This window comes from Zeugodacus cucurbitae, chromosome 3 (genome assembly GCF_028554725.1).
Source record: "Zeugodacus cucurbitae isolate PBARC_wt_2022May chromosome 3, idZeuCucr1.2, whole genome shotgun sequence".
In the NCBI taxonomy this organism is placed as follows: Eukaryota; Metazoa; Arthropoda; class Insecta; order Diptera; family Tephritidae; genus Zeugodacus; species Zeugodacus cucurbitae.
This window is the reverse complement of record NC_071668.1, coordinates 17,235,578-17,254,938: the sequence shown is the minus strand read 5'-3', so window position 1 is coordinate 17,254,938 and position 19,361 is coordinate 17,235,578. Positions and strand designations below refer to the sequence as shown.

The 19,361-nt window shown below is 33.1% G+C and overlaps 1 protein-coding gene across 6 annotated transcripts in view; it reads left to right on the top strand.

The window, feature by feature from the left end:
* The window catches only part of LOC105217241 (protein spaetzle 3), a 55,710-nt gene that overhangs the window by 20,093 nt on the left and 16,256 nt on the right, over positions 1-19,361 (top strand). For all 6 annotated transcript variants that reach the window (XM_054227168.1, XM_011192151.3, XM_054227169.1 and 3 more), the window contains exon 3: positions 13,875-14,008. In XM_054227168.1, the coding sequence (XP_054083143.1) occupies positions 13,875-14,008 (134 nt within the window). The remainder of the gene's footprint in view (positions 1-13,874; positions 14,009-19,361) is intronic.

Genomic DNA, 19,361 nt, shown 5'->3' with positions numbered 1-19,361 from the left:
TCAAATTATTCAAAATTAATAATCAATTCATTTATGCAAAATATAAATCAAAGTGATTGCTGGCAATTTTTCAATGTTCCCGCTTACGTTTTAACGTAATTTTATCCATCGATTTTCAACGCAAAGCCTGTGTAAGTTTATTAATTCACCACTCAACTGCTAATTATTCAATTATCTAGCGTTTACATTAATTATTTAATTGACAAACTAGCAAAGCGAACGCTTAGTCTTACTCTCAACACTCTTATTAAGTGCTTGATTGATTTTTTTGCTTGTAAAATCATTTGAGAGCGATTTTATTTATCGTACCATTAAACGCCCAGCGTAGATTGATTCGATATAGTTTTTAAAATATGTGCTTTTCAGCAATTATGTACTTGTTAAGTGAATGCTTACTCAATTAAGTGCATTAGGGTGGTACGGTATTGTGAATGAAATGGGTTTTAAGTATTTTTTTGGAAATAAATTTATAAAATATAACACTCTCAATGCGTATATTCTCAGTTTCATGTTGATATATAGACTTCCCCGTCAAAAATAATATATTAGGTTGGCAAATATTTCACTTCCGCTTTTTTTGCTATTTATTCAATGCTTTATAAAAAGTGTTACAGTGATCGGATTTAGTTCAAATAAGCCCCGTTTCGTTCGGTAATCTGTTTCCATATAGACGGCAACTTCATAATACCCCCCTCACCGAAGACCCCTCCTTATTTGCGAAGAACTCGGACATCCGCTTTTCACAAGCCTGTTTTGAGTTCAACTTTGCACCACCAAGGGCGTTCGCCACGGACAGGAACCGGTGGTAATCACTTGGCGCTATGTCCGGCCTATGTGGTGGATGCGATAAAACCTCCCACCCGAGCTTCCGTAGCTTCTGACGAGTCACCAACGAAGTGTGTGGCCTGGCGTTATCCTGCTGGAACACTACACCCTTCCAGTTGGCCAATTCTGGACGCTTCTGGCCGATCGCCTGCTTCAAGCGGTCCAGTTGTTCGCAGTAGATGGTAGAATTAACTGTCTGGCCATTTGGGTGCAGCTCATAGTGGATTATTCCCTTCCAATCCCACCAAACACACAGCAAAACCTTCCTGGCCGTCAATTCCGGCTTGGCCACTGTTTGGAACGATTCACCGGCCTTCGACCACGACCGTTTTCGCATTATATTGTCGTATGTGATCCATTTTTCGTCGCCAGTCACCATCCGCTTCAAAAATGGGTCGAGTTCGTTCCGTTTCAGCAGCATATCGCTGGCGTTGATTCGGACCAGAAGTTTTTTCTGCGTCAAATCATGCGGCACCCAAACATTAAGCTTTTTTGTGTATCCAGCCTTCTGCAGATGGTTTAAAATGGTTTGATGACTAACTCCCATCTCCTGGGCGATGTCACGAGATGTCACATGCCGATCTAACTCGATGTTTTCCATGATTTGATCGGTATTCGTCGTCACAGGTCTTCCGCCGGTTGGCTTAGCCATGATGTCGTTTTTCCCCGCTCTGAATCGTCGACACTATTCCTCCGCATTTCGGAGTGATAGAGTACCATCCCCCTCATCTCACAGAACGTTTCTCTAGCGGATTTGTCTTTAACGAAGGAAAACTTAAAAAAAAACGCGAATTTCGGTGATAGTGAGCTCCATGTTTAGACGTCTATAATATCCAAACTAATCATGCATAGCGTCGATTTTTAGGTTATGTCAAGATCTTTCAAAGATGTATAGTATTGCCAGATACAAGCTCTGTAGCGATTTATACATAGCCGTGAAATTCAAAAGTCAAAAAGGCGGAAGGGATATTTGCCAACCTAATATTATGGGCCCCGGTATCAAAAATTCTGCAGAGTCTCTATTATATAATATAGTCATGTGCATGCTTTAGATGCTATGAGCTCCTTAAACTGAATAATTCTTCCCTTCTTTTTTTTTACATTTTTCTTTAAAAGTATATAATGGGCGTTGACACGCTCACTTTAAGTTAAAATCTGATATCTCAGAAAGTCCTCGATCAATTTCAAAAAGCTAGTCTCCATTTTAATTTCCATCGGATTCTTTCCCTCTACAATAAACAAATCAAATATATAAAATCTGGCAACTCCGGACTTCCCTAGATATCAGAAATGAGTACCTCAGTGCCTATGACTGATTTTATACCACTTTGTACCATGTCAGCCGATTTTTAAGAATCTGAATAAAATTGACTCGGAAACTTGTTCGGCTAATTATGTACAATCGGTTCAATACTTCTTCCATTTAAGCCAATTTAATCATCTCAATACCTGTCTTGCTGACTACTCTCCAGCCATCTTGGTATCAAATGATATGTGTTATGATATACGTTCTCATTCTCCTTTTCAACTAATTCAAGAGCCACCCTGTCACTTTCTGGTAAACAATCTTGTGAAGAGGTTTGGATCTTCTGGACCAAAATAAATATTGGCAAATAGTTTCAAAATTCCTATAGCAACACCCTTTATGAAAAAACTATACCGTTATTGAGAAGAAAGAACGCGATTATGCAAACTTAAACAGAAATTATTCGCAATTGCACAATATGCAAAAAAAAAATAATAATTAGCATTAAAAAAATAATACTAACTTATCAACATTTAATAGAAAAAATCGCGTTATTTACACAAATTAAATTGCCATAAAGTAAAACAACACTTCACATTCGCACTCTACAATCTCAAATGCCCGCATTTCTGAAGCGCTCATTCATTGTAGACTCGGCAATTTACATATGCAAATACAACAAAATTTATGACTGCAGATTGCATGCATATGTTTCCAACAACAACAACAACAACAATGTGGGTAAACAGTTCGCAAAGCAACGTCGATAATGTGTCAAATGTCAGAGCGCTTCGCTTAGCCGTTGCCAATGGAAAAAGTCAGAGATTTATGGCTGTGATATTTAATAAAATTGTTAGAGATTTGTGGGAAAGTGAACTTATACATGCAGAAGCTGGATATTTTCCATTGGTCCAGTGGTCAGTATTAAAATTTTATGTAAATAATTGCTGAAAATAATTGCTTGTTCTTATTCTTAATTGATTTTATAGTCGTCCACATTAAAAATACTTGTATAGAGTGCGGTTCAAGTGTGTTCATACTTAAAGAAGTACCGTTTACTTATTTTCCTGAATGAAATGAGCTGCCATTGAACACCAATGAATCTGCATAAATTAATTTGCAATTAAAAATTAACATTTTTTCGTTCTCATTGCTATTAAGTCAGGAGCCAGTAACCACATACACTCTATTCTGTCTAAAGAGTTCTCATGTTAGTTCAGAGTATTCATGAATTTCTCACATAATATTTGAAAATTAATTATTGAAGTTTTTTTTTTAATAAAATCAAATCCGCAAAGAAAACAATTAATGAGTGGTAAAAGTAAGTTAATTTTGAACTGGAAAATCGGCTTTGTATATCAGGACGCAAATTATAGAATAAATATTATATTTGATGCTCTCATATTAGCTTTATCAGTAATTGTGAAAAACCGCTTGGAAGTAGAGTACTGTCAAGGTTCTAGATTTCAAAAATCTATAAACCTACATATACTTTTAATAAGTCCACCATTATCTCAAATGGATCTCTGATGTAAAGAAGATCCCGCTCAACTTCTCTATAGACGACATGTTTCCGTTAATATAGGCGTTCGGGTTTGAACTGTATAGTATTTAAAAGAGTACAATTTTCTACTTGGTTAGCAAATACTCTTCAACGTCTTCTTTATAAAGAAGCCAGTTGGAATCGAAATTCTCTATATTGTCAGTGTGTGCTATAATTTATTTTTAAAGGTTAAAGTAAGAAGACTAAACTTCATTTCCTTGAACTATGTCGTCCAAAGTAAGATTACAGTAACAGCATGGAAGAAAGTAGACTAACTTTGAAAAGTATTTCTTAATACTGACTATTCTTAAGACATTTTATTCGAGAAATTGTTGGACCTACAAGTTTTAAGTAGCTTCGAAAGTTCAACAGGGTTTAATGAGATGATTGATCAAGGTCAAAACACACTCGAAGATATAGTAAGCTCAGCAAAGAAGAGACCTTCGAACGTGTTAAAACAGACTATATTTAAATACATATGTTACAGCCATAACAGTTTCTTTATTCTTTCTTTTATCTTTTTTGATTTTTGAGTTATATAATATAATATTAGGTCTACAACTTTGCTTCCGCCGTATTTTTGTAAATTTAAGTTTTTTTTTTGTATAAAAACGGTTACAAATGTCGATGAACACTTTTCTTGAAATTAAAAAAGAAAAGCAAAATTTCCCGCAAATGTCGAGACTTCGGCTCAAAGAGTGACATTTTCAGTTGAGAATAAGTTTGGGATGCAAACAAATCTCTACAAATATTTTGTTGGGTTAATATTGACACAAATGTCCAAGATCGATATAAAACGATTTAATCGACCAGTGCTTGACCCTAGAGACATCTATTGGAAAACGGCGGAAGCAAAGTTGTAGACCTAATATATCCAAATCATGGTGTGATACTGAGGTCATATAGTCAAACTGAAAATAGTGATCTATCCTATAATACTATCGACTAGTTGAATTAATGTATAAGGGTCTTCCTAATCTAAACAGGAAAATTTAGAATTAATTTGGACTAGGAACTCAAGACTATAAGACTAGTGAACTCAGTCAATAAACATATTATAATCAGAGCTTTCAATTCATATGATTAAACTAAATGTCATTCATTTAGCAAAACTATGTGTATAGTAATCTCGGAACTTCAGTACATGTCTCTTATTCTCTCCAAGATTTTTATCTTAGATGAAAATCCACTTCAGTCCGATATTAAGTGCACTATATATTCAGATATTTAATCAAATACTCTAGTTAGTGGTAGAGTGATTACAAGGAATATTATCTATGGAGAAAAATCGAATTTCAAATTTGAACCGCTTGGCAATAAATGTCAATGCAATTTGTTGTAAGCCTTTGGGCTGGCATTAAATCGAAATTAATGGGTGTATAAATATCACAGCACATGCTCAAGCGGCGGAGTACGTGCGCCTGCGCAGCCATCATCATTTGGAGCATTTCAAATTATAAACTCAGGCAGCTAAGTCTAAGTCAAATCTTTGTCTAGCATTCGATGGTGTCAACAGCACGTAAACACGTAAACAATTTTTGTATGTATGAATGTGTGAAATATGAAACTGATCAACTGAAGTTACCAATATATATAAACAGATATATGCAATCGAGCGCTTAAAAGCCATTCAATTTGCAATTAACAACAAATGAGAACTACAGCAAAATGCATTGCTCATATAAATATATATGTGTATGTATGAATATGACTGTCTCTACTTTGTTGTCCGTTATTGACCACCATTGCTGCTGCTGGCGCTTTGTTACATTATTTTTCTTGCCATTTACATACAACAACAACAAACAGTCGCTTAGTTGCACATGACTGCTGTTGCTGTTGGTGACTAAAGCCATTGATTGGTCTCTATTGGCAGCCGCATTAATAGCAGCGGCTGGCGAGCGATTTACTTGTTCTGATTGTTGCGGTTATGCCGCATTTAACTGCAGCGCACCACATTTCAAGGCAAGCGAGACATTTTATAGTTTTTTTTCTTATAATTTGCCTTCATTTTAGAAAATCTATATTTGCGGTTTTTGTTCATTAAAGGCGCATAAATGCATTTTACATATTTATGTGTATATATTACATATAGTCATAATATACTCTATGATATTCAATTGTGAATTGTCATAGTTTAGTTTTTGTGCATTTTAAGATATTTTTTCTCTTATTTTTGGTTCAACTATTTTGTAGAAAATTTTCCGAATTGCAACAAAATTATTAAATTGTATTTTACTTGTTTAAGTTTAGTAAGGGTTTTGATAATGGAAGAACCTTTAAGCATTCATGATATCTGTGGAGACAACAGATTGGAAAGAAGTAACAAGAAACGAACAGGGGTTCATGACTGGATATTTACCAGTCACCAGTTAGACGTTTATCCGGTCAAGAACTGTCAAACGGACAGCATTCATCAAAATTAGTTAGATAATGTTCTATGTCAGTGCAACAACAACAGTAATTAATCACTTTTACATTTGAAAAAATAAAGTGCAAAATATAGAAATTGTTCTTCATTAAATATTCAAACAAAAATGTTTATTATTATTAGGTCTACAACTTTGCTTCCGCCATTCTCCAATAGATGTCTCTAGGGTCAAGCACTGGCCGATTAAATCGATTAAATCGTTTTACTTATATCGATCGGCATTTTTGTTAACATTAACACAACAAAATATTTGTAGAGATCTGTTTGCATCCCAAACTTATTCTGAACTGAAAATTTCACTTTTTGTCCGAATTCTCGACATTTGTTTTTGTTCTTCTTTTTTAATTCCAAGAAAAGTGCGGCTGAGGCTCATCGAATGCTTTCGGATACGACGATCAACGTTTTAAGAATGGTGATTTTGAAGTCGAAGTCCGGCATGGTGGTGGAAGGGAGAAGATTTTCGAAGATGCTGAATTGCAAGCATTACTCGATTGAAACCATCACAGGAGATCGATACCGAACGCAATTGACGCGTTTGAGCCGAGCACTAAAAGAAAGACGGCCACAGTACGAGGAAAGACACGATAAAGTCATTCTCCAGCATGACAATGCTCGGCCTCACGTCGCAAAGGTGGTCAAAAAATATTTGGAGACGCTGAAATAGGAGATCTTACCCCACCCGCCGTATTCTCCAGACGTTGCTCCATCTGACTACCACTTGATCCGATCGATGGCACACGGTCTAGCTAAGATGCAAAAATTGGATTGATAATTGCATCGACTCGAAAGATGAGACGTTTTTTTGTCACGGAATACGCATGCTGCCAGAAAGATGGATGGTTTTGAATAACATTTTTGTAACCGTTTTTATACAATAAAGCCTTAAAATTACAAAAAAAAAACGGCGGAAAGTTGTAGACTTTCATTTTTTATGACCTCTGCCAATATTTTTGGCATACTGACAGTTAAGTTTTTGAAAGTATGCTTTGGATTTTTTCGCCACTATTGTTGCATCCTTTAACAGAAAGCCTTTATGTTAAACCGCGCATCAAATGGAATTTTTCGGTCCAAAATAGTCCAAAGGTGCTTTATTATATTTTAATTAAGAGTTTGAGTGGGTCAGTCCAATTAATCAATCGCCATTTCAATAAAAAATATCTGTGATATTCAGCTCCATTTCCTCAGCTCTTTTCGAATAGGTATTCCTTTAATATATCATTATAGAGCTTTGTCAGTGAATTGTAACCAGTTTTTCAACTTCTGGCGATGAAAAGCAATATCAGGCTATGAGAGGTCTACCTCTAGGCTTGGCTGTGGTTGAAATATTTTTTGACTGCAATCTCTTAGAGAACTCACAACACACTCGTTTACGCCTTAAACTTTTTTTCTTAAAATCCAATTTCGATTCATCTGACAAAATAACGTGTAAGCTAATATACATAAGTGTACCAGAGTTCCTGTTAATTGCTTTAAACTTAAATTTAATTTAGCTTTAGAATTTATGTTAAGCACGTTTGCACTTTATTTTGTCCGATAGTGTAAATTACAGACCAATTTACTTGCAGCATAATACTGTGAATCGCTTAACTTAACGTTTGTTTTATTTACTCTGCAACGCATCATAACTTTCATGATCTCGCTGTTATGCATTTCTTCAGTAATAATTGAACACTTCGACCTAAAAATCGGACCGAGATCAGCTTTTGGTATTTTCTCACTCTATTTGGGATCTCTTTGGAAATCTTCAAATACTTCATAAAAAGTTGAAGCTGAAATAATTTTTGGCTTGAGATAGCTTTGTTTAGCTAGTTTCATAAGCTAGTTTAAAGATTAATGCACGGTTAGCAGGATATACATATATTATTTTAACTATGAGAGTCCTTTTAATCCACCTATTTCAACTCCTTGTAGACGTTCTTTAGAAAAAATAATATTCTTATTGCAGATTTTAACGGATCTTAGACATTTTGAATATAGAGTTAGAGGCTGACATAAGAATATTTGAAACCCTTCTAGGGAAAACTTTAACAACAGTTATGAGTTTAAAAATTTCAGATTTTCAACTGTCAAAAGTTTTGGAATAAGAAAACTTCATTTTTCTCCTAATCTTAAACTGTAACAGCATATTTGAAGTCCAGTGCAATCTATTCTAAGAAAAATACATTTTAAAATGTTTTAAATAAATCACCAAAGTTTCAATCTACAACTAAAATATTTCAGCTTTAAGAGTAATTTGTTTCAAAATTTCTATTCAGTTTCATTCAACTACTTAACCACCAAATAAGCAGCTAAACGGTACTTGAACACTCATACCTCAATGTTCTACCCATCAAGTTCGTTGCTTAAGTCTTTTATTTACATGCGATTCGGTGCTAACCAATTGCACAAACAAATTTATTTCAACAGTAGGCAGCAAGCACAAACAAGTAGACATGTTTGTTGTTATATTCATAAATTCAAATTACAATTTTCTCACGCTAATAAATAAAAGTCATGCCAAAGCAAATAAACAAGCGTTTGACTGCCCCCAGCCGCCTAAAAACATAAACCAACTTTTGCTATCCGCACGCTGTTACATGCGAGAAATCATAATCAATGCTCTACATCTCGTTGCTCTCGTGGTACACTTGGACTGATGTCACATGATTACATTTGTATTTTTCTAGCTGCTGAGTGCTTTTGCTAGCTAAATTAGTATGTTAGTTGCTGTATATGTATTGTAGCATGTTTGTGTAAAAAATTATACACGCATTGCATATTTCCGACATTATGCAAGTTTTCATGATCAAGTCATGTTGTAAAGGAACCATGTTTTTGGGAGCACATACATATCTACATACATACAAACATACTTGCCTTTACATATATATTTTGTAGTGGTAGGCAAGTTGGGTTCACTAGCGTCTTTGTTTGCTCTAGAATAACAAGAAATATGCTTAATGAGCAATTTTAAATGACTATATATACATATTCATAATGCTGTAACAACAAAAACTACAATATTACTGTATTTTTTTCACTTCAGACGAATTTGTTAATTTTTAGAAAAACAAGGGTTTCGAGATTTTAAAAAAATATAAAAAAACACAAACAAACAAAAAATAATTAAATTAAAATATCAAAACAAGAGAAAATAAATAAAAAATCATTTTTTTTATTAAAAATAATATTTTTATTCAAATTAATTTTTTTTGTGAATTTAATTTTTTTTCGATTTTTTTTACTCAAACAATGCCTACACTCTTACACGCTCCACTTCTGCGTGTTGCCATATGAATTTGAAATTTTGCTGTTAATTTCGTAACTGTTGCAATTAAAAAATAAAAAAAAACAACAACACACAACATCTGCCGTCTGTACTCAAACCCAGTTCGTGTTGGTTGAAGCCGCACTTGGATTACAATGCAACCGCGTTTCAAGTGCATTTTTTGAGACTTTGATAAGCTTAAGCATGAGAAGAAGCAAAAAAAAATGTATTCAAAATGAAACCAAATCCACAGAGACCCTCATAAATATATATAAGTGCATAAGAAGAGTGCATGAACAAAGTTAAAAGTGTACGACAGAGTTACTTGAAGAGAAAGTCGTTTTGAAAGTCTCAACTTGTGACATGTAATGCATGAAATTGCAACCAAAAACTGCAACAGACTGCATTGCAATTCATTTAAACACCACAAACAACAACAAAAATCAGAGCAATCTATATGAAAAGCACACACGCCTGCAGTCGCGATAACTCACTTGTTGACCGACTGATTTCTGCACGAATTATGACCGGATTTTCAGCTGCGCATCGTTGTTGTTGTTGTTCCATGCGCTCCTTAGGGATTTTCGAAACTAAAGGAAATTAAAGCGTAAAAAAATGAAATGAAATTCGTGTACATTTTCTGCATTCGCGTAGCTTTAATTGACCCACAAAACGTTGCACCGTCCTTATGACATTGCTGTTGTCCACAGCCGACATATTTATTTATATACGACACATGTATTTACACGCCGGCGAAGCGCATATTTGCAATCAGCGATTACACTTGTGCAGGCAAGTCGCATTCGTGCACTCTTACCGAGTGACACAATTAACGAAATGCAGATAAATATCGTGGCATTGCGAAATGGTAAATGGATTGGTTAAAATAAAATAAAATTAAATTAAATAAAATTAAAAAAATAAAATAAAATAAAATTAAATTAAATTAAATTAAATTAAATTAAATTAAATTAAATTAAATTAAATTAAATTAAATAAAATAAAGTAAAATAATATAAAACAAAATAAAATAAAATAAAATAAAATAAAATAAAGTTAAATTTTTTAAAATAAAGTAAAATAAAATAAAATAAAACAAAATAAATTAAAATAAAATAAATTAAAATAAAACAAAATAAATTAAAATAAAATAAAATAAATTAAAATAAAATAAAATAAAAAATAAAATTAAAAATAATAGATAATAATTAAATTAAATTAAATTAAATTAAATTAAATTAAATTAAATTAAATTAAATTAAATTAAATTAAATTAAATTAAATTAAATTAAATTAAATTAAATTAAATTAAATAAAATAAAATAAAATAAAATAAAATAAAATAAAACAAAATAAAATAAAATAAAATAAAACAAAATAAATTAAAATAAAATAAAATAAAATAAAATAAAAAATAATAGATAATAATTAAATTAAATTAAATTAAATTAAAAATAAGTAAAATTAAATTAAATTAAATTAAATACAGTATTTGTGTAATGTTTTATTCCGCTATTCCGTATATATTATAAAGTGAACGAATCAGATGGAATTCAAAATTGAGTTATTTGGGAAGTAAGAGTGGTGATCCGATTTCGCCCATTTTTCATCAGTGTTATCAACGCACTTTTAGTAATTTCCAATCTAACCTTTGTATGGGAGGTGGGGGTCGATTTCACCTATTTTCATGGTGTATGATTGGGTACGTAAGGGAGACGACTGCAAACATTTTATGGGCGTGGCAGTGGTCCGATCTCGACCCAATAGCAACATTCCTACGGTGCCAGACAGACAATCCAGCTCGTCTCGTAATCCTGATAATTTTTGACATGTATATATCTAACTCGTTTAGTTTTATGATTACCATTATGTATTATACTCTCTTCGTAAATTTCTTGCGAGACTTCAGAACGTAAATATCACATAGACGTCAAATGAAAAATGTCACATGGCAAATGTCTTATAGACGTCGGATGTCAAATGACATATTGACGTCAGATGTGAAGTATTAGATATATATACGTCAAATGGACATCAGATGGAAAACATTAGAAACGTCAGATAGACTCTGAGTAATCTCAGATAGACGTCAGATGGATATCAGATGATGGGATGAAATTGATCTCTAATGAATCTTTTTTCCATATCCACCCTATATATACCGAATATATTGAATGATAGCACTTTATTTGCTTATAATTATAGAAACTAAGTACAACCGCTACATGACTAGGATATCTGTTGTAAAACTGGGTCCAAACCTATACTCGGTTTTTTCGGGGACATTCTTAGCCAACATATTTTTCATTTTTATAGAAATACTTTTATAGTTTTCCCCGGTATATGGGTAGAAATTTTTTAACAGCCGTCATTTTATTGAAATAAAAATTATTTATAAACTCCAATGAGAATTATTTATATCTGAATAAAAATTTAATTCAACAATTATTTTGATAGTAAGGCATTCCGAAATCAGGTCAACAATTTCAATTTACATTACAAGTACAGATGTACATATATATGTATGTATGCATCCTTCAGTATTTTGCTACAATTTCGAAATTTCATTACAAAAATCCCCAAAACGTCATAAGCTATTGCAATGCACTTGAACAACAGACCCTCAAAATGCATATATATATACAAAAATATATATGAAATTGCAAAATATATATACTTATTTATGCGTCTTTTGTAGGGAAGTATATGCAAAACCCCATAAAAGCAATGTCAAATTAAAATGCGATTGCAATTCTCATTGCACTGATTCCGCGTTTTTGATGAGAAAATCCATACCTGTGAGCTTGCAACACATTGCAGCAGCTACTGCACTGCGCTGTGCGATGCATAATTAAACTAAGGCGCAGTGCAAAAATGCAGTAAATTGTCCGACTTTATACAACAATATGGAAGAGGAAATTTAAATGCAAACAACCAATCAACGGGCGACTTATGAGCAGCGGTTTGACAGTTAGAGAAACCGAAACCGCGATCGATGCAACAGTGTGCAATATGCAACGCGATAAAAATGACAATAATAATAAAAGCACCAGTTTTCAAAGCTGTCAGCTCAATGGCGACAATGTTGCTTTGTATCGCATTAATAATATTATTTTTATTTTTCTTGTTGTTGTTGCTTTTGTTGCGCTTGTTATAATTGCTTATGTGTGATGACTCTGATAGCTGCGATTGCCACTGTGCGTGGAATGTTTGTCAAGTAGTCTACGAACAGCAATTAAAACATTGCAAAAATGCAAAAAAAAATTACAGCAAACAGCACCAACGGCAGCACTACGCAGTGGCACGTATGCAAAACAACTTCCAGGCAGTTTATGGCCGCTGATGATGTTGTTCAGTTTGATGATGTTTGACTGATCGTAGGTGAGTTTGCGACAAACAGGTTGGTGCTTGGTGGCTGCCAGCTGTCTGTTGTTAGCCGATTGTGGGCGTGCTGTGTCAGCATGCCATCACACACTTGCTTCAAGATAACAAAAAAAGCGAAATAATAAAAAAATATCACTACAAATATTAAAGAGCCATAAACACCTAGCAATTGTGGTAATTTAAAAAATATTATTATAATATTTATTGCTACTTGCAATAATCACGACTTCCAAGTGGAGAGGAAATATGGTGTCTCAGCGATTTTAACAAAATTGAAGTGTTTATACATTATATATTTATCTTCAGACCGAGCTTTGCTAGGTGTGATATAAATATTAAAAGTGAGAATTGTATCTAGAACTATATTTTCAACAATTTAGATTGTTTTCGACCCTAGAGAAATTGTTTTAAATTGTTGTTGTTGTAATTTCCATAAACTCATTTTAATTCTTCCAATTTATTTCAAAAAAAGTTTTCAATTCTACACAGATTTTAACTATAACGAGCTCACGAGCTCACGAGTCCCTCCATTTAAAAATACACGCCCGTTTCTCATGAGTTTCGATCCCCAGCAGAATCTTTTGAAAACGTCCGACCTTCGAACTCTTTATAAAGAAACTTGGGATGTGTTAGATACGCTCAAATACCAGACTTCTTTAAAAAATGGAGTCCCTCACCGCAACTATTAAATAAAGGTATTCCGAAAGGCATAAAATTATATTTAAATCATATTTTCTGAAACCGCAGCCAACTTCGCTCCAAATTCTTTAGAAGCGCCATAACATATTCAGATTCCATCCAAAAGTTCGATTTTGTCTTCCACTTGCCTATTCGGCAGTCTTATCGCACTCGATAAATGAAACATGTTAAACATGTTAACATGTTAAAAATGAACCTAAGTATGTATAAGTGATTCTAAGGCTTTCATTCAATGCGATGCCTTCGGGAACAAAATTCCATCTTACCTAATAGATAAAAATCTGAAGGAGATTAACCAAATTTTGGTGGTTTAGAGGGTCTTCTCATGAAACAGTCAATAAATAGTCTTACTAACTATCTAGAAATATATATTTCAATTTTAATTTGATGCCACATCTATAGTGGATCTTAATATTTATAATTTAATACTTAATAAATTTAACTAATTTTAAAATTTTTTTCAACAAAATTCTGTTATTTATTCTATATAAACTTCCAGATTCCAATAAAAAATCACCAATGCCCACAGTGACCCCCATACAAGGCCCAATATTCCTGAAAAATGGTACGGCGCCAGTTGTACCGCTATTCTCGTATCCCACACTCAACAACGGATCATTCGTACAAATACCGGTAAGTCTAAAATGCTATAGACTAGCATAGAACTTGGACTAATGTATACGAAATAGTATAGTCTCTATTAATCTTAAATCAATATTTGATAATATGCGAATGTGAAATATCTTCCACACATCGCTCACTGGAGTAGTCACTCGCGTTTAACTAGACTCGTTTGTCCGGTAAATTTGTGTGCTTGTGTGTTTGTTTTTATTAGAGCTGATATTTAAAAGGCGTTCGAGCAGTTCCATAGTAGATATTCCGCATAATTTGCATATATGATAAATTTGTAGATAATTGTCATTAGTTTATGGCCAATGAGGTGATCTATTTATAAATGACACATGAAATACACTGGTCAACAAGGATTACTGGTACATGAAAGCATTACTGAAAGAAATGTTTGAGGGATAATAAAGGGTGATTTTTTAAGAGCTTGATAACTTTTTAAAAAAAAAAAACGCATAAAATTTGCAAAATCTCATTATTTCTTTATTTGAAACGTTAGATTGGTTCATGACATTTACTTTTTGAAGATAATTTCATTTAAATGTTGACCGCGGCTGCGTCTTAGGTGGTCCATTCGGAAAGTCCAATTTTGGGCAACTTTTTCGAGCATTTCGGCCGGAATAGCCCGAATTTCTTCGGAAATGTTGTCTTCCAAAGCTGGAATAGTTGCTGGCTTATTTCTGTAGACTTTAGACTTGACGTAGCCCCACAAAAAATAGTCTAAAGACGTTAAATCGCATGATCTTGGTGGCCAACTTACGGGTCCATTTCTTGAGATGAATTGTTCTCCGAAGTTTTCATCAAAATGGCCATAGAATCGCGAGCTGTGTGGCATGTAGCGCCATCTTGTTGAAACCACATGTCAACCAAGTTCAGTTCTTCCATTTTTGGCAACAAAAAGTTTGTTAGCATCGAACGATAGCGATCGCCATTCACCGTAACGTTGCGTCCAACAGCATCTTTGAAAAAATACGGTCCAATGATTCCACCAGCGTACAAACCACACCAAACAGTGCATTTTTCGGGATGCATGGGCAGTTCTTGAACGGCTTCTGGTTGCTCTTCACCCCAAATGCGGCAATTTTGCTTATTTACGTAGCCATTCAACCAGAAATGAGCCTCATCGCTGAACAAAATTTGTCGATAAAAAAGCGGATTTTCACATTTCGAACCGAACACTGATTTTGGTAATAAAATTCAATGATTTGCAAGCGTTGCTCGTTAGTAAGTCTATTCATGATGAAATGTCAAAGCATACTGAGCATCTTTCTCTTTGACACCATGTCTGAAATCCCACGTGATCTGTCAAATACTAATGCATGAAAATCCTAACCTCAAAAAAATCACCCGTTATTTCAAAATTTGTTTTTGTACAAAAACCCAAAAGTTTTATGTTAAAATATTGATTTAAACAAAAAAATTAATAATAAATCTCTATATCGAATTATCGATATTTATGAATTAAATTTTTTTAATTTTGAATATTTTTAAATATTTATAATTTTGCTTTGCTTCAAAAATTTGTTTAAAGAAGACTACTTTGTTTACCTTTCCCATCATTTATTGTTTTATGTTTGAAGCGCTTAATATATTAGCGAATTTATATCAATAATTTAATATATTCAACATAGTGTAGTAAATAATCTAGTTTGACAGTTTTGAAGGCCGAAAATAGTTACGTGTCTTTTCAAAATATTTTCGCATTTTAAGCAGTTATAATTCATTATTGTTGTTTGGTATTCGATATACTTTTTATGGGGTGTTAAAATACTAACACATTTGAATTTCATGTTATAAATATTTATGAAAAAGCATATTTAGAAGCAGAGCAAAAAAATCCTTGAAGGAATGGGCATTACAGATATTTTTTTAGCAAGAAAATATAATTATAATCTTTTATTGAATAACAGTTGCAACATTGATTTTATTTAATAAATATATTTCCATTAAAAATTTGAAACAGGTGGCAACACTTCTGAAGTTATTTTTTTTATAGAAATCTGTCTAATAAGTATTTCATATTCCCATCTACTGTAAACTGTATACTGAATATTTTCATAAATTTATTTAAATTTTATTTTTCAAACAGGTGGCAAGGCTTCTACAAATATTTTTTATAGAACTCTATCTTATAATTACTTCATAGTCCCATCTACTCTAAACTGTATGCTTGATCGCCATCAATTACCTGAATTAAATTTTTTAACTGATGGCAACTCTGAAAAAATATAATAATAATAAACCTTAGTTTCATTCCCATATTACAGTATTTCACTGATTTTGTTAATATTATTTGATATAAAATATTAAACAGATGGCAACACTGTTGGAAATTTTGTTTCCACTTTAAGTTGGCTTTAAGCCTTTTTGTTTAGATATCGTAGGATTTTTAATTTTATCAATTTTTTCAATTAAAAATTTAAAACAGGTGGAAACCCTGTAACGTTTATTCTGTTTTAAACCATCTAATTAATTTTGTAATATTAAAAAAAGCATTCTGATTTACAAGTGGCAATTTTCAAAATCACTGCTAATAATTAATATTCGGTTCCGCCCAAAATTACCTCCTCCTTACCTATAATTTTTTCAATTATGTGATTAATTTGTAACTATAACATGTTTCCCAACGCGTATAATTTTATTTTCACCAACTGTCATTTATGTATTTTTTATGTTCGGCGATCATAAAATACTGTCAACATGCCATTAACATACAAATGTTTATATTAAATGTGGCTCAGTGTGTGTAAGTAGTCTATGAAGTAGCCACAGCACGCACTGAATTTATAATAAACCGCAAGGGATCTAAAGAAAACTGCAACGCATGCAAATTTGCGAAGGAAAAAAGTAATTAATATGCACACAGCGAGAGTGCGAAATATGAGTTGTAAAATTTGCAAAAATTGGGATAGCACAAGTTGCGGTTCACAGAGAGGCGCTCTGTTTTCGTTAATACCTTGAGATTTTAGTTTGAATAAGTTTATAGATTTATTAGGCGGTATTTCCAAGAGGTTCGACATTAACGTACAGAATTGTATCTCAACTATTTATGGAAGTGTGAGACCTATATTGTTTTTTGTTTTTATTACAGTATTAAAAATACTATAAACAGTATAAACCGAAATCTTTGAACGAGCTATTATCTCATGTTTCTTAAGACTTATCCATCTTAAAATAGTTCTTTTAACGTCGGGAAACGTCTTTAAGACAAAAACCGTATGGGGTCTCCTGTGAAGTCATCCATCCCCGCGGAGTTCCTTTAAAATTGCAATTGATTTACTGTGCTTTATATCCTAATATATCCTTTATATCCTATATTTCTCCAATTCACACTGTCTGGCGGAGGGAATTGGGTGAAAATCATATTAACAAAAAAGAAAAAACCCTGAAGCGTCATTAAATTTCCTCAAAAGTACGGTTTCAAACAAATCAAAACTGTCGAAGTGCGTAACTGACTGAATACGGTCTTAACGTATACTGGTCTAGGTCTAGATCTATTCAGATTCTCAAAAAAATTACCCTGGCTTTCTGATATCAAAGAGAGGGCACTGATTGGCCAAACAGATCCATAGATTTCATTCTCTCTGACTTCTTTATCTGGTGTTTTTTGAGATGCATAATATACGCCCCCACTCCTCGGACCAATAACGAACTAAAGACGAAAAGTCTTTCGAAACATCGCTAAGTCTCCCAAGATGCTCGAATATATAGTGGAAACAACAGAAAAGTAACTTACATATTTTGGATTAGCCAATATATTTAGCTGAATCTCAAGCTCATTCTAATTCTCAAAAAAATTGTTGCTTGTTTGTTCCCTAAAGTTACGATCTGTTCACTGTTAGATATCACACCCTGTATGCAAATAAAGTTTTTAATTCGATTCGCAAATGACTTCTTTTGGACTTGAATGGGAATTTTATTTCAGAAGAAGACAGAAGACGGTATGAAAAAGAAGTCGCAGAAATAATAATGAGTCTTTACATAATCAAACATATGCAAACTTGTAATAATTAATGTGTTTCTCAGTAATTAAAATTCCATAGACATAAACATACATAAGGAGGGGAAGCAATATTGTTGGTTATAAATAACAGAGAAACCGAAGACTGACGCTTGGTCAATGACCACGCTTATGATGGCAGACATGTCTGGGGCAGATTAAGATGCAAACAGAATACAAAAGATAATTTTAGCAGAAAGTGCAAAATCAAAATTGGAAGAAAGGGGAAAGTGAATTTGCAAAAAGCAAAAGTTTAAAAGGAAGAGATTTATGAGATGAAGATAAGTTAAGAGAATAATAAATTTTATTAAAAAAAATTAAATTTTATAAAAAAATAAAATAAAATGAAATAAAAAAATGTGTTAAAATCTCTCTCAACAATAAATAATTTTAAATATGTTAGCTGACATCTGGCGTATAAATCAAACGGCGATGGAGCGCCAAACAGGTGTTGAGCGGGCATCAATTATAAAAAAGGGTATAAACAAATAAATCATGTGAAATTTAAGCGAGTAAGCCATTAAGAAGGATTAAGCGCGGCACACTTCCTTTCAACGCCACGCGCACAACAGTAAACACCAACAATCCGAGTGCTAAGTGCTGCGCATGCGCACGTCACACAGCTCACCTAAAGCTCAAAAAAAGCGCATATGAATTAAATAACACGCTAAGCAGCCACAATAAAAGCCAGATTTGTGACGAAATTCATTTCAAGAATTTTAAAATTAATACCAACAGTATACATTGCACGAAGGTCAATAGCCAAAACACAATGTGAATTAACTCAAACGTAAATCGGGCGCTAAACAGCTACATAAGTTGTTTTTGTTGTTCTTATTGTTGTTGTTGGTTATTTTTACGATGCTAACGCTTTTAAAAAATGTTCTCATTTTCATTTTAAAATTCTATTAAATTTGATTGTTATGTCTATTTAATGAATTCTTGAATTCTTCTTGGCGGTACTTGTGACGACTGCCCTAACTCACGACGCTCCCCTTAAAGCATTTATTGTTATTTTTGTTTTTATAAATTTTTAGATTTTTTCGCAAATTTCAAGAAACGCGATTCTTCGGCACTACGCCGCGTCTATTGGCGACCTTCATTTATAAAAATAGCGAAATCATTTCCGCAAACGTTGAAATTTGTTCGATATAAATGGTGAGTTGGTGTGTTGAATGAGCAAGGGAGTGCTATGGCAATACATATGAGGGGAAGCACCACGAATTCGCTTTTAAGATTTGGAATTTGCAAGAAGTGCGTGTTTTTGATAAAAACGTGCGTGCTAGCAGTTGAAGTAGGCTGATTTTAATAATGATTAAATGGCATGTGGTTGGAATTGTGTTTATTTATGCAAAGAGT